At 43.7% G+C, this 15,406-nt stretch overlaps 1 protein-coding gene across 1 annotated transcript in view; it reads left to right on the plus strand.

The window, feature by feature from the left end:
• Positions 1 to 438: 438 nt before the first annotated feature.
• Positions 439 to 15,406, plus strand: part of LOC143427015 (uncharacterized) — a 57,751-nt gene continuing 42,783 nt past the window's right edge. Inside the window, exon 1 of the mRNA XM_076900804.1 lies at positions 439 to 690. Within this exon, the coding sequence (XP_076756919.1) occupies positions 615 to 690 (76 nt within the window). The 5' untranslated portion in view covers positions 439 to 614. The remainder of the gene's footprint in view (positions 691 to 15,406) is intronic.

A 15,406-nucleotide genomic window follows, 5' to 3' on the forward strand; every position in this document is an offset into this window, starting at 1 on the left:
GAATCGGAAGACGCTTGCGCGGTGTTCTTTCCTTGGCGAAAACAGGGGGAGGGGGACGGTCCGGCGACACCAGGCCAATCAGAGGCACCGATGTAAACAGAGAGTAGAGTTTTAAACGGAAAAAGAGTTCGTGACTCGCGAGACACTCGTGATCGAGACGCTGTCCCATTCTTTCCTCCACTTCTGTCTCCCCAATACCCTCTCTTTCTAACTCTTTCCCTCCCACTCCCAATCAAGTTTTTCTCCATCCGTCTCCGTCGGTCTTACTGTCGTGACGAAAGGACGTTTGAGATAATCTGAGCGGGTGTTCCTTCGAGGGGAAAGTCTGACTTTGATATACACAGTTTTCAATTGCCGCTCGACAGAAGATTCCGCGCGTTCCCCGATAAATACGGACAGTCGCACTTATTCGCTTTTGCCTTCGCCTTTATGAACGACCAGTACCATTTCACGTATTTCGTATCATACTGACGCGGTCGCTTACCGTGGAAGGTGAAGTGATACCAGATATACGCATACATATCTAGCCGGTGTTAACGAAGAGGCTGCAGAGAGAGAGAGAGAGAGAGCCAAGGGCCGAAAGGAGGGAGGACAGACTGGAACAGAGGGCCAAGATGCTCGACTTTGAACAACAGGCGAATCAGGCACAAGCGCTGGCTTCGCTCGATGAGGACTGGCACCTGCTCGAGGGTGAGCGCACGACCTTCGCAATTCTTCTTCTCTTCTCCTCTCTTCTTTCTGTCCCTTGCGTTTCGAACACATACGGACAGTGGCGTAGAAGTTTGGTCGATGCACACCTGGTGAAAACCTGTATTATAATAGATGCCTGGTTGATCCTTTCGGACATGTTGCTCTCATGCTCGGTTCTCAAGCCTATCGCATAATCAAATACTATTATCATAAACAACGAATAACTTCCTTTCGATCGAGTATTAGCTTTTTACTTTTCGGATGATCGAATATTCGACGACGGTTCTTTTTATTTTCCTTTGCTATCGTCAGCTATCTCTAGACGGTGTAAAATTACTACGATGGATAAATGCATTGTTCAAGGACACGAAATCACTTGTAAAGGATAAAACTTGACCTATGAACTTGACACATCTTACCAATCGAATCTGTAGGAGAGTAATTACATTGGGTTCGATGGTTTATCTCCATTACTTCCACCTTCGCATAACCTTTATACGCAGTTCGTGGTAGAATAGACTAGTGACGTTCGATCGTTAATATTGGGATCTAGCCTTATCGGTCTCGTAATTATCAATAGTTCAGCGAGCACAGCCTACTCGTACGGCGATCATTTGCATTATTCGCGTTATATTGCCGCGTTTTCGCGACAAATAAGTAATTATTCAAAGTGATAAAATACTATTTTGAGAAGGGAGATTACGAGAATGATAATTGAACGTGACGTTACGGAACACAAGCCATGTGACACTTGGCCGTATATTACAGAGTAAGAACGTCTCTTTTCTTCTTTTTTTTTTTTTTATCAAACAGCTGCTTTCTGGACTGGCCTCTCGACTTTCCTGTACCTTTTTCAGGCCACGCGAACGTCTGGAGCTGCGTTCACGGCTTTCATTGTGATTTCATAATACTCACCGAGCAAAAGTAACGGCGCGGACGTGAATTTCGTGTTACGTCGAGGAATACACCAGGCAATCGACTCGACGCCACTGTCCGGTTGTAATTCGAATTCTAACCTATTATTTCGCCACGCTTGCAATCTGATAATTCGTTTATGGCCACGGATACGTTGGATTTAAATTTGTACGTACACACGGTGTAATTAATACAGCCGAAGAAAGTCGGAAAGTTGAAAGGAAAGAAAAGTGAAAGGAGGACTCGTAAGTGTACGTGACGAGACTGCGTACATGAAATTTACTGCGAATATAAAATTTCGCGACGCACTAGATTCGTGGGTAATTGCGATTTAATAATTGCGAACAGTTCTCTTATGCGGAACATTTTCTTTCAACGAGCCATATTTAGCAACGCTACTGCCACGTATCGATTCTTCTTTTCTCAATTTCGTCGTCTTCGAAAAAGCGCTGATTAACTGCACGCCGCTGTTCTTTATCGAAGCTGTACGAAAGAGGGTCGTGTAATGGATCTAGAAATTTTTCACGCCGCGGTTTTGCTATTAGCACATCCAAACTGCTTGTCCGTTATCCGTGGCGTACGGCATATCGGCTGGCGCGTATTGTGCCACGGGAAGCACGCACGACTCGCACCTGTTTCACAGCACATAAATGTTTGCGGGAGCAATATCGTGTTTGACAATGCCAGCCTCACCTGACCGCCCTACCAGACGCGTATTTTTGCAACAGACCGTCATAAATCGTCGCCGACACATTCTCAACTTTGAACGCACGATATTCCAGCCGGAATGTCGTGATTATTGTCATCGTCGTTTATTTTATACTTATTCCCATGCGAACCGTAAATTAGAGCCGTCGTTATCAATAGCGATATCGACCGACGATACTCGTCGCTTGAAAGCGTAGAATAGACGGATAGAGGTTGAACGACCTAGAAGAATGGGATTCCCGGATAATCTCGACGACGAAATTTCACGTTTACGCCAGTTTTACACCTGTTGAAGTCGTAGGCGTCGGAACATTTGACGCGATATCTGTTCAAACAGCAGTCAACGGTCCGCCTCAAAACGGTGGATTGAATTACCAGTCTTTTTTTCCCAACCGGAACAAATACTCGCCTCCTTTCATTTATCAAAATCAAATATTAGAATTCTTTTTTACTTCCAGGTCGTTACCTGTCGAACGCGAGAGATAGCAGGAATAAGTAGTGGGCCGATTTTGCAAGTAATTTTGCACTAATTCATCAAAACAGGAGCAGGAAGTTTGAATTTCCACGGCTTTATCTCGCCTGTGCGCGAGGTACCATCATTTTCATGAATATCTAAGTCTCCACAGTTAAAGCTTCTCGTTAGGCGAACACTTTGCTGCGAAGTATTATCAAATATGCGAAACTTTTCTCTTCCTCGTAGTGTACACTATCTCATGTGTCGAATTTAGATATTTTTTTTTCTCAATATTTTCTTCTGACCATTTACGTTATTTCGATCCTCATCGAATCGCGAGTTTGAAATGCTGGTCAGTTTTCTAAACTCTAGTTCGTACACGCATACGCTGCAACGAACGATCAACTTCCTGTTAGGTGGTTTTGGTAGCCTGTTTACCGGCAATTATCTGGTCGAATTGTAAAGTCCGCTCGTTCAACATTGGTGATAGGATTGGTCGTGAATAAATAACGATTTTTCGATAGGTCATCGATTCGCAGAGGCATTGGCCTAATTGTCACAGCCAAGGACATATACGCGTATCGACTGGCAGTGTTCGTCCGCGAAGAGTTCGTTCACTCCGAGATACCTTCTGAAAAGGCACTCTCTCCTGTCTAACGCATTTTATCGAACGAGTTTAGCCGTTCGTTCGTTCAGATTCTTAACCCTTTTGCGCTTGAGAGGCGACTCGAGTTTTTACATAAATAATAGAATTTCTTATTCGAGCCACGAATCAAACGGTTCGACGCTAAAATTTGTCGAGATTCGAGAAGCGAAGTCGGTCGCTTTAGTCTGTGAACGGGCTCGTGTGTGTATCTATTATATAATGAGCCTGCACATTCTCTTCCCTGATTACAAAATGAACGAAAATCCACTTTCCATCGGTAGAAACAGTTTCTATCGTTGACAGCGTTGAATTTTCATCGTGCGGCAAGATTTAAAATGCATCCGTTTCACCGGGGCGCGGCGCTCTGCGTTGCGGTGCGACGTGGCGGTACCGTACTCGTGCGTCGACCGAAACGTTTTGATGAAAAAAATGCAAACGTGTAGGGGGAGAGACAGAGAACTGTGTGTGCGGAGCGAGGGAAGCTGGGATGAACGGACAGAACGGAGGACGAGGGAGATCGAGAGAGAGAGAGAGAGAGAAAGAGAGAGAGAGAGAGAGAGAGAGTGAGGATGAGAGGAGGATATAGAGAGAAGAAGAGAGGGAGAGACAGCTTCGACACGGCAGCCGTTGCAGCAGAAAACTGGTCCAGGTGCAAGCTCGATACTCCCGCTACCGGAGAGCGTGATTCGTGTTGAATATTCGTCGAGGTACAATTCCTTATCCAGCTGCGAAATCGCGCTGTTCTTCTACGAACATTCCATAACGATGCTACTCTATTAAGTACAAGTTTTAACTAACACGCCATATCGTTTATCATTTTTTAGTTGATGTCCTTAAGACGTTGTCTCGATACGTTGATGCTCACTCTGAATTCGACTGTGGACGACGAAAGCAAATTTTTTTAATTAGCTGATTCTTGGGGAGTTCGATGAACATTTCTAGCTTACGTAATAGAATTACTTGTAAGAAATTTTCCTAAAAATTGATGGTCGTTTATAGCCGTCGTTTGCGACTACGATAGATGGCGTCTTACGTCAATGTGTTAAAGATCATTTAGAAATTTCTTTTACAATTTGTCTGTGGTGCTGTGATGCCGTGAGTGCTCTTGCTTAATCTTCCTGTTACCGTGGAATTCGGTTTATATAAACTTGTCAACGAACGAAGTCAGTTCATGTAACCGACCGTTCATATAATAGGAGTATATCCAGTTTCTATTTAGAACTTTGGAGGAACCTTCTCGATCGTCAGTGATTTTTCTCTCTACGGGTTTGATAAAAACAGTATTTTGTAAAAGTTGTTCTACACATCGACGTCTCGAAGTGTTTGCTCGGTGTTCCAGTGAGCATTACCTCGAACACTGACCTTTCTCAAGGCCCCGAATTCGGCGCGTCCACGAATTCCGTACGAGTCTTTCTCCTATGAGGATACGGAACGAACGATACCATATTCAGAATGTCGATGGCATTGAAATCAGTCCGTGTTGAAGCGTATACGCGCACAACTTTCGACTTTGGCCGTTTCTCTTTCTCGGTAACAAAATATTCGGGATTCGTTTGGGTAAATGAAAAAGAAGTTGGTCCTCGCACAAAGATTTTTAATACGACGCTTTGTAATGCGTCTGCAATGGTTCCCTTGAGTTCGTACCATTTACATGTTACAAATTCAGTTTAGGATGAGGTAAGAAAGATTTCAGGGAGGATTTTTTGAGTCGTTTAAGCTAATCCCACTCTATGTTTCAAGCATTAAATATCCTTAATCGATGACAACGAATTCAGAATTAGGATAACAGACAGTTGGCTAGTTAATCGAGCGTATAATTAAAGATGGGGAAGGAGATGTGTCGAAAGGGCAAGAACTGGGAGGTAGCCTTTAAGAAAGCTTTACGCATGGGCGAAAGTGCTTTCCTGTTCGTGCCACTTATCAAGCGCTTGTGTACGCAACCGCTATTTAACCGGACTTCCGGAATGACATGCTACCGCAGACCCAACCATGCGACTCTTTTTCTTTACATCTCTCTCTCTCTCTCCATCCCTCTATTATGCTTTTCTGGTGACAGGATACCTTTTCACACCGCTTTGTTATATTCCATCTATCTAGAGATCACCTTTAACTGTGTACTCCTTACGTAAGTATTCCTACTGTGTTCCAACCGATTTCACATCAATATTCATCAATTGTTCCAACAAGTATTCGATAGTGTTTCGTTGGTGCTTACTTTTATTTCAAGAGTAGCTATTTTTTTAATTAGCCACTATTTTCGCGTTTAAGGATAAGCGCAGCAAACGCGTTTAATGCTCCATCGCATTGGTCTGTCAGCATACTCCTCATTTAGTAGAACAGTGGAAATATAGAGATCTCCGTTACAACTCTTTACTCTTAATCGAGCGTTGCCTGTTTCGGCTAAACCTGTTATCGATATGCTGAGCCAGGTGTTCGGCTGGTCAGGATATCTGTTCTACTTATATTTATCTGGTCACCTAGTTTTGGTTTATCACGAACTGTTTGATTCGAGTGTCTTGCCAGCGAATAGGGAGAGAACGGTTTCATTTATCGCTGGAAATCTCTTTGGCTCGATCGTTCTCTGTACCGTGATTGAAATCAGTCGGCATCAATCGCAGCCATTTTGAAACGTTCTCCACTACCAACCGAAGTATCGCGTGTGTACGTTCCGGGGTTTCCGTTAGAGACATGCTTAAATAATTAACTGAGCATAAAATTTAGCCTCCATCAGTTCTTCGATTGACTTGGAATTGCTGTATCAGCATTAGAAAAGTCTGCTTGATTGTTCCAACGTATTTATCCTAATTTATAGATAATCAAGCCCCAGTTGGCGCGTGGTCGTCGCCTTTGGACAGCTCTTGTGTCGACCGTGCTACATAATCGATATCCTCTGCATGCCCAAATGCCTTATAACACGGGTTATTGATTCGCAACTCCGCCTCTCTGTCAGCATGTACACGCGCATAACACCGGTATAATAAACGTTGCCCGTTCTCCAAACGCGTTCACCGCGGCGATCTAAGAAAGATAACTTGCTCGTACGCGTGCAGTTATCGCCTCGTTGACCTTTGAATCCGACGATGCAACGTCGTCTCGAAACCGTCTCTGGACGGATATTTCGCGGCGCCTAATTGCGAGCCACTTTTGCTTGGTAGGAAGCCAGATTGCCGCGATGGAGAGGCTTCTCGAGGTAAGATGGGAAATAAATTAGTATCAGTTATGGTGTCGATAGCGATAAATTACAGTTCCACGACGAGAAATTGTTCGTTTCGCTCTTGTCTCTGAACGATTTTTAGATTGTTTTCTTTTTCCATTTCAACTGGTTTAATTTTAGAAATTTAAACATCTCTGTCTCTCCCCTTTCGTTTAAGGAGAAATATTTTAATGCGTCCTATTGAAATAAAAATTGTCGAAAGGTTGCTCGTTTATTTATATGTCGTGATGTATGGAATCGATGGATAAATGAGCTGTCTACGTAGGAAGGATTAATGAAAGCCCAGGGTTCCGAAGTTGGGTCAATGGCGTAATCCGTGGGTGTGTAACTCGCCTCCAATTCACCAGCGTGTACTTGCATAGATGTACACACCAGTATGGAAAGCGCCCCAAAGATCGTGGTACAATAGAAAATAAGATGATACATCGGATAAAAATTAGTCAGCAAATATCTGAATAGCATTTCTCTTTTCAGTTAGGACTTAGATTGGGACTTTAGAACGCGGGTGCGGTCTAATTATCATACGAGGGAACAGTTTGAAGAGTCAGACACGATTCTACCCTTGATCGACAGGGAACCGTCTTGAGGCAGCGTAAACTTGCGTATTAACTGGCTGCGGAACTAATAAGACACGTAGTTCTGCTGGTGGTGAGCGTTTTACAGCGTCAAAGCGAATCCATAATTACATTTGCATCGGCAGGGTGTTCACATGCGTAGCGCTAGGGCCCGTGTACATAACGCTGCTGCTAATCAATCGTGACGACCGTCTACCGTATGTAAAATCACTCTGCCGCCTGCTCTGATTCCGTTTCAATCGAATATTTTTCCTACTTCCGTAACGCGTCTCTGCTGAACAGAAATCTGAAATCACGCGAGCAGTTTTCAATTACGAAAATAAAGTGGAAATCAAGGCAACGTATAGGAACATTGAAGACGGTAAATTAATTTAATCGAAATTGTTGACGCGTAGTTTATTTACCTCCGAGTTATCAGCAAACCGGAAGTAAGAGAAGAATTGCAGAGGAGAAGTGCATCGACCGATAATTCGTGAACGCCGTGTCATTAATTGGGCGTCAGGCATATGTAACGATACCAGCTTGGCCGCGTAATTATGTCAACGATCGATCAACATCGTAAAACACCGGATTACTATCGAGCCTCGGAAGAGAGAGAAGCGCGTGTAATATCGACCGCTCGACGTCGTTCCACCGCGAACGACGATAGAATATCCCGTTCAGACCGCAACTTTCATTCGATTTTATTACACTGGATAAACCATTACCTCCTTATCCGCGTAATTGAGAAAAACTGAAATATCCGAGGGTTGCGCATTTCTTTATTGCACTAATTACGCGTACCTCAAACAGTTTTAACAAAAGAATGATACAAACGGAATAGAAGAATGGAAGAAATTTCATTTGTTGATTAGATAAAATTTGTACACAGGTATTGCTACAAGTATATTTAGTACAAGTACGAGTGGAGTCACCGAAGATTAATAGAGCGTTAGAGTTAATGGGTTCAGCCTATGCACGAGCAATAATGTAGGTCTTCTACAGGGCAACAGACGTACGCATTTCTCGAATCGACAGGTGGACTAGAAAGTCCGACCAATTGAAGAGTCGCCTGACTGGCCTATAGAAGTGCAAGAGATTTGCGCGCGTTTTCAATGCGTAAAACGCCAAGAAGGTTAATCGGGATGACGTAATGTCGTTACGCCGTGATACTCCAACAAAACCGGAGCCATCCGCTAGATGGTTCTCTCTGTAAACATCGCTATTGCGGGCATTCCGTTTCGATACGATAATTTGGTAAATGAATTTCAAATATCGATCATCCACGTTATCTACGCGATGACTTTAAAATGTCGCATCTTTACGAGATTCGATACCAGCAATTATTATTTAAACATCGACGATCCATAATATGATGATGCCAATCTTTATATTCGAAATTCAACACAAGTAACAATTTTACGAGGAACATTGAACGCCATGTTTATATGTAGGTACGGGTTACACCTGCGACATAACGAAGTAGAATCGAACGGAATCGAGCGGCACCGCTTTCTACATGTATACACGCCTAGGAACGTACGTTCACGCTCACACATTACATATGTTACCGTTCTAACCCGCTTTTACTCTTTCCTTCGCTTGGTCCCGCGGACCATTCTCTCACTCCGTGCTCGTCCATCCGTCTCCACTCGTGTCCCTAGAAAGTTTCACTTCGAACGGACCTGTTTTTAACGTTAGAATCATATTGGCAACGACGACGAACGTATATCAATTTCCTCCGAGGGAACAAAAGGATGATTACATTAAAGAAATGCTACAAACGTTAGGTAATGCATTCTTTATGCAATTGGGTCGCACACCCTTCGTTTCGGCTTTACGCTATAATTCCAATGGCCCAAAGCTCTCTCGTTCGCAACTCTTTCGCTCGGATCTGAATGCTTTTAACTCGCCCGGTAATACGCATTGATACCTGCCGTTGATTAAAATCCATAAATAGATACACTGTGCCTTTATATAATTTGACGATAAAAAGGTATTCGTGCCAGTACAATTGATATTCCAAGTTGCCAAAAGGATTATACAATGCCAGAGTACAGCAGACAATTGAAATCCAAAGGGTTGTTACACGTAATTGGATATTATCTAGTATTCAAAAATGGTCGATCGTCATCGAATTCCTCGTTTCTCATCCCAAGTGTTAACTTGGGACATACCCCTCGGTTTTGGAATCGTATAAGGCGAAAAAGGCGATAAGCCAAGAAGGTCGGTTATCAGGGGCCGTGATCGGTCGAATCCATCAGCGAATAGTGTCGAGGAGATTTCAGCTTTATCGAAGGCTAAACAGGGACGGCTCATCGATCCGATTCACTGGCAAGAGGCGCCTCGAAATTCTATGCCTCGGCAATGGTAGCAGATGGCCCCCGCGAATACCTCCAATTGGAATGGTGTCGCGCAGCATCTCGGATTGTTTCGATCATTATACCAACATTTTTGACCATGCCAAAAATTCACTAAGGAGAACAACCAATTACTTGAACAATTAAAAATCCTCTGCAACGAATAACGCGAACGAAACGAACTTTCCTTTTCCCATTATTAATATTAGGTGTATTACAGTTAGTATTGGTAATGAATATCCTTAGGGAGGTATCGTCGTCGGTTTGAAATGTATAAAACGCCGTGCGAAAGGTATTTTTGCCTGGTACCAGGCGCAAGTCCCGTTGATTTAAAAATGTTAAAAGCACTCGGAGCTTGCGGCCAAATAATTGCTAGACGTAACGAAAGATATGCACAATACGAGGCGGAAAACAAACCAACGGTGTTGCGTGCGTGTATACGGACGCGCGTGCGCGCACGCGAGTCGCCTGTTAAATTCTTTGACCCTCTCCCTTCTAACGCCGCGTGTTTCGTTCTCCTTTTTGTCCTCGTCTTCTCTCCCCTTTTGATCATCGCAGCAGCACTACGGTTCTTTTTAACCAGGAGCAAACTACCTTGTCGAAAAGGGTAGAGCCACGAAGTGCTCCCAATTATTTTGCACCGAACATTAGAATTTTTCAATTGGTAACGTAGAATTCAATCTTCACTCAACTACGTTCTCCGTAAGTTTCATCAAAACCGGAAATTCTCATCGTTTCGGTTCTATTCCCTTGTTAAAGATCGTTTCAAAGAAATTCCAGTGCCTAATTGTAGCGTCTTCTTTAATTTGAATTCAAACTTCCGAGCGCGCTTTTCAAACAACTCTCATCCGAAGATCCTTTGAAGCGATTCGTATAGCTATCGCGCAAACAGAGGTCTTTAACCCTTTATCAATTCGATATCCACCGCAGTGGCTTTCTTTTGAGTCGTTCTTTTTTCAAACGATGCGCCACTGCAGTGGTACTCCCCTCTGAGTAATGTTTTTTAACGAGGAACCATTAAAGCTGCTCGGTTGTTTTGTCGGGTTCAAGCCTTGCAAGTACGATCGAGCGTGCTGCGTGTGTACGTGATACGGAAAGGTATCACGCGAAAAGGGACGATATTGGTAAGAATCCGCGTTTCTGTAGCCGAACGCATTGTTCGAGGCATCGAGAAACACCGGGTGGGGTACTAATTTCGTTTACACGCACTCCGCGGCGGAGCTGTCCGTGGCAAGCTGTATAGGCTACGCTTCGCTGTAGCTAAAGGGTTAATTTTCGAGCCAGAGTACGACTGATACCGTAACTGCACGGCGCGACGGGCCCCTCTCCGCGGTATCGATTACGTCCTCGTGTCTCGTCGTAAAACTTCGGAGATCATCGCGATCTCGACGTTCGCGGGCCACCGGCAGGTGCGTAGGATGGTATCAGGGGCCCAGTATCACCTCAGATTCACGGACAAGGTCTACGAAACGGTGTCACGGTTCCCATCGAAACTAAATCAACTTCTTTAATCGCACACGCGTCTTATCGCACGCGCTAGGCCTTGGTTCGGTGGTTCGTGTGGATAACGCGATAGGCGCTAGAAAGGGAGGGAGAGAAGAAGATAGATAGAATAAAGTCTGCCATCCCGTGAATGCGTCTTGTAAATTAAAGAAAGAGTAGGGAAATGACGCGTGCGATACGGTCTTTTAAAAAATATGGGCTCGAGTTGCGTTCTCTCTTAGGTAGAAGAGTATAAGAGTGAGAATTCTGTTTCCCGGCTTTTCCTGTGGAATAATACGTCGCGAAGCTAGTGACTTGTTGAGCAATGCGAAAAGTCCTTCTAACCAGGACTTATTTAGCGTCAGAGCGTTGCACACGGGGAACTTTTAGCCGTAGCTGCGCGCCTTTCACCGAGCCATGCCTCAATCATAATTAGATGGACCAGTGTTTCGTCACGTCCGTGCGTCACTGATAATTAACGTAAGATATTTGGCCCTGGAATCGTGTCGACTACGAACTAACTGCTATTTAGATTCAAAGAATCCTTTCGCCATTTGCGCTTCAATCGATGCAAAAACGAGAACGGTTGATTCTATTCTTATATCGAAAAGAGAAGATCGTCGATCCTGTGTTATATAAAAAAAAAACATATACTATAAACAGAATTGGCGCGACATGTTTGAAATCGAAAGTGACACGATCTCCAGACAATAGCTAGGTAGGACAACATCGGTTATCGGTCGAGAAGCTGTTAAAAAGATCCGTTCGCTATTACACGAAGGATACAAAAACCGACAAAGAGGCACGGAGGATCTCTCCGTGCGAGGATTATTTAAATCCAGCCTGAAAGCCGTTTCAATGGAAATACCGATACAGCGTATCACTATCACCTTCCGTGTATCCACCAATACCCTACCTACGCGCTTAAGAACAACAATTGAAACGAGTCAAGGTCGTCGCTACCAATGTTTTCATTTACTATCATACCATATCAGTTACACTCCATTTTTTTGGCACAATTTAATGGTCTAATTACGTTTATAATTCGATGATAGAGGAGAAAAAATGTGAGGCATATTACCACCTTCTCCTTTATTTTTATATTCCCACATAGATCCTTACGTAATACGATTTACGTATTCCCCATTCGGTTAAGTTGTAATGAATATACGCAGAGGTTTTGTCGAGTGATAAAGTACAGGCTCGTAAGTTCGGAAATGGTTGCGCTTAGTAGATCGGGGCCGCGTATTTCCGCTTCTCTTGCATGCGCCTACTATTTAACCTCATTTCTTCCATATCTCTTGCTCCGTGGTCCTTCCTTCCGCGATGGTCTTTCGGTTTCTGCCTCCTTTGCATTCGACCATTTTTTTCCTCGAAGGCGAACCTAATCTATCGTCGAATCACTGGGAATTCACTTCCGTTCGAAAGCACGAGGACGCTTCTTCAATTGTAATATAAATCTTTTGCAAGCACTTCTCTCTCTCTCCCTCTCTCTACTCGTGTAGAGAAAAAACAAGTGTCATCAGTCTATTTAAATATTCGATTGAATACTTTCACTGCGTTTTAAACACGCGTAGTAAAATTTGCGCAACAGTGATACACAAACTCCATTTAAAATGTACCGTGTGTATGATACTTTTGAACGGCAATGTACTTACGTGCCGCGTGAGAAAGTCGCGCGCGCATTGTACGTACAGATACATATATTATTCTCTTACCAGTTTCTTCTTGCTATTATAGTCATACCAGTTTTCTCTTTTCCGTTCCTTCTGTAATCCAATATTAATCGTGTTCGCAGGAATGCTCACTTCAGTCTACTTTACAAGCAATCCCCTATACCGTTCGTTAGTTGTAAGGCTCTTAAGGGATGGAGGGGTTGGCTGAGCTTGGAAAATTAGAATCGTAGAAAAATAATGAGGAGAATCGGAAAGTTTATATTCCAGCCGGCCATTAGCTGGTAACACGGCAACACTTTGTTTGGCCAGTGGTATCTAGTCGAAGTCACGGCACTTATATACATATACGTTCGACGATGTCGCTTTTAATTCGGTAAGAAAGTAGGTTTCTGGGTCAGAGCCGCGATACATGAAGCATGCAACGCGCGCCACAGGCAAATGGCTTCATAACAACTCTCGGGAAACGACTTTCTTCGGTATAGTGCAGTACTTTTTTGCCACAACCCGATGTCTGCGCTAGCTTCGAACCAAACGCACCGCGCTTTATTTATCACTTATTGTCCCGACGCTCGAAACATTCGGAATAATTCATACGTGTCGCGGACGTAACGTATGCGCGGCTATGTTGCAAAAATGAGGAGAACAAAGACGACGAGGCCAGAGATCGGTGATCCCGTGTTATATTTCGTTTCGATGAAGCGCACCGTGCGGCAGGTACATTTCCGCTGAAAGTGAAAACTCGTAGGGGTTTTAGCCCTTTAAACAAGCTTTTGCTCTCGCGAGTGACATACCTACAATCACGGAATATATTATTATTGTCAGGTGAAAGACAATTTCGATAAAAAAAAGTTACAGTAGAACGTTAACTTCTTTCTCGCGTCCATTTTGCCTTACGTAAATTTAACGCAACGTTTTATTAAGCGTATGTGGGGGGTTGCTCGTTGCGCCGCGTTAACGTGCATTAAACTGAAACGCGTGTCGAGAAACGCAATAACTATATAATAAACAACGTGCTAGTTTGAAAGAAATGTAAGTGTTTTCTCTTGCGAACATCTTCTGACAACTTTCGATAAGTCGATTGTTAATACACAACAATTTCTCTACTATTCGCTCGTTCTAGATACATATATTTCGATGTACTCGCTGCAACAACAACAGGAAAACAGGAATTTGAACATTTGAAATTAATTACAAATTTGTAAGGGGACGTCACATGTCGCGAGGCATCAAATTTACAGAATAAAGTATTTAAATGTCGACTTTGGACAGATCCGGGGATTTTCGAGTCATAATATTTGTCGGTTCTCAACGTTCATTGTTTTCAGCCCGTCATGTACCGTTTCGCCGCGCGCCTCTCGCGCTCGCGTATAAACCGCTGCGTCACGAGGAATACCCGCTCGCGAGACCTTGCGATCAACTCGCTACTCCCGACCAATTAGCATTCGAATACATATCCGTGGATTACGTCACACGTCGTGAAATGAATTCTGGCGACTCGACTGATCAAGATCATATTGAAACGACCGAGCGGTCGTATCGAACCAGACGGCCGGGATGAAATTCGATCGAACGGCCTCTTCTCCTCTTTTCTTTGTCTATTTAATTCGCGTACCGTTAACCGCGCTCGCGCAATCGTTTCCCCGACGTTCCCAAACTTCGGCTGAAGCTTCGAATTGTAACGAGAAACGAGGCACGGACTGAACGCACAGGGAAAGGGAATAATATCGTGTATTTAATCAGGAATTAGTAAGTGCGGTTAGCGTAGCAACGGAGAGATCTAACTGTACTTACAGGCACCGCGGACTGAGGACACAAAGAAGGAGGGGATACGTAGTCAGGTAGGATAAGAATGTCGGGCAGCACACCGGTTGGGAAATGAATTGTGACGTGGCCTGGCATTGAGAGAGAAGGAGAAGGGAAGAGAGAGAGAGAGAGAGAGAGAGAGAGAGAGAGAGACGCGCGTGTGTACACGGACACGCTGACAATGAGCCGCCAAGCTCGTCCACGATCGCGTTGCGCCTAATTCCTCGTGCGGCCTGATTTCTCGTACTTATCCAAGATCACTGGAAACACATTGTTGCAACGTCAGTGACTGTAAAAGGTATCGACGCAACATCGTACACACGTATGTTGATTAACCGAGTACATTTTCTTCGGTCTTGTCCAATCGTAGGTGTTGAATCGCAGTGAAATGGATACCCTGCGATAACGTGATAAAGGTCATGGTTCGTTCCTATCAGTCTCTCTAGCGGAGGTGTATAAACTTCTATTTGAAATAACGTACGATGTTCATTTTTTAGGACTGAAGCTTTTAAAAGCACTTATTTGGGCTCTAGTTTACGTAACACGCTCGAGATAAGGAATTTTTAGCGGACTATAAGATAGAGGTCGTTGCGCTACGGCTAAAACAACCTGCGTATTCTAAGCAGTCGTGTACAGTTATTCACATTGCGCTAATATACATTTTAATAGTTATTTCGCATACATATACGACAAGCGACAAGAAAGTATAGTAGAGAGCTTCGGGAATGCTTAATTTGTTCAAAGTATAAAACATAGAAATGGGAAATATATTAGTGACCGAATGTTAATGAGAGTAACTGTACATGGATGGTGTTGTTAACGAGGGAATAAAAGAAAAGGAGCGGGCTCTTCGATATGCGAACGGTAATCGAGTTTTAATTAACGATTAACCTTCAAAAGAGCA

The sequence above is a fragment of the Xylocopa sonorina genome, chromosome 9 (assembly GCF_050948175.1).
Source record: "Xylocopa sonorina isolate GNS202 chromosome 9, iyXylSono1_principal, whole genome shotgun sequence".
In the NCBI taxonomy this organism is placed as follows: Eukaryota; Metazoa; Arthropoda; class Insecta; order Hymenoptera; family Apidae; genus Xylocopa; species Xylocopa sonorina.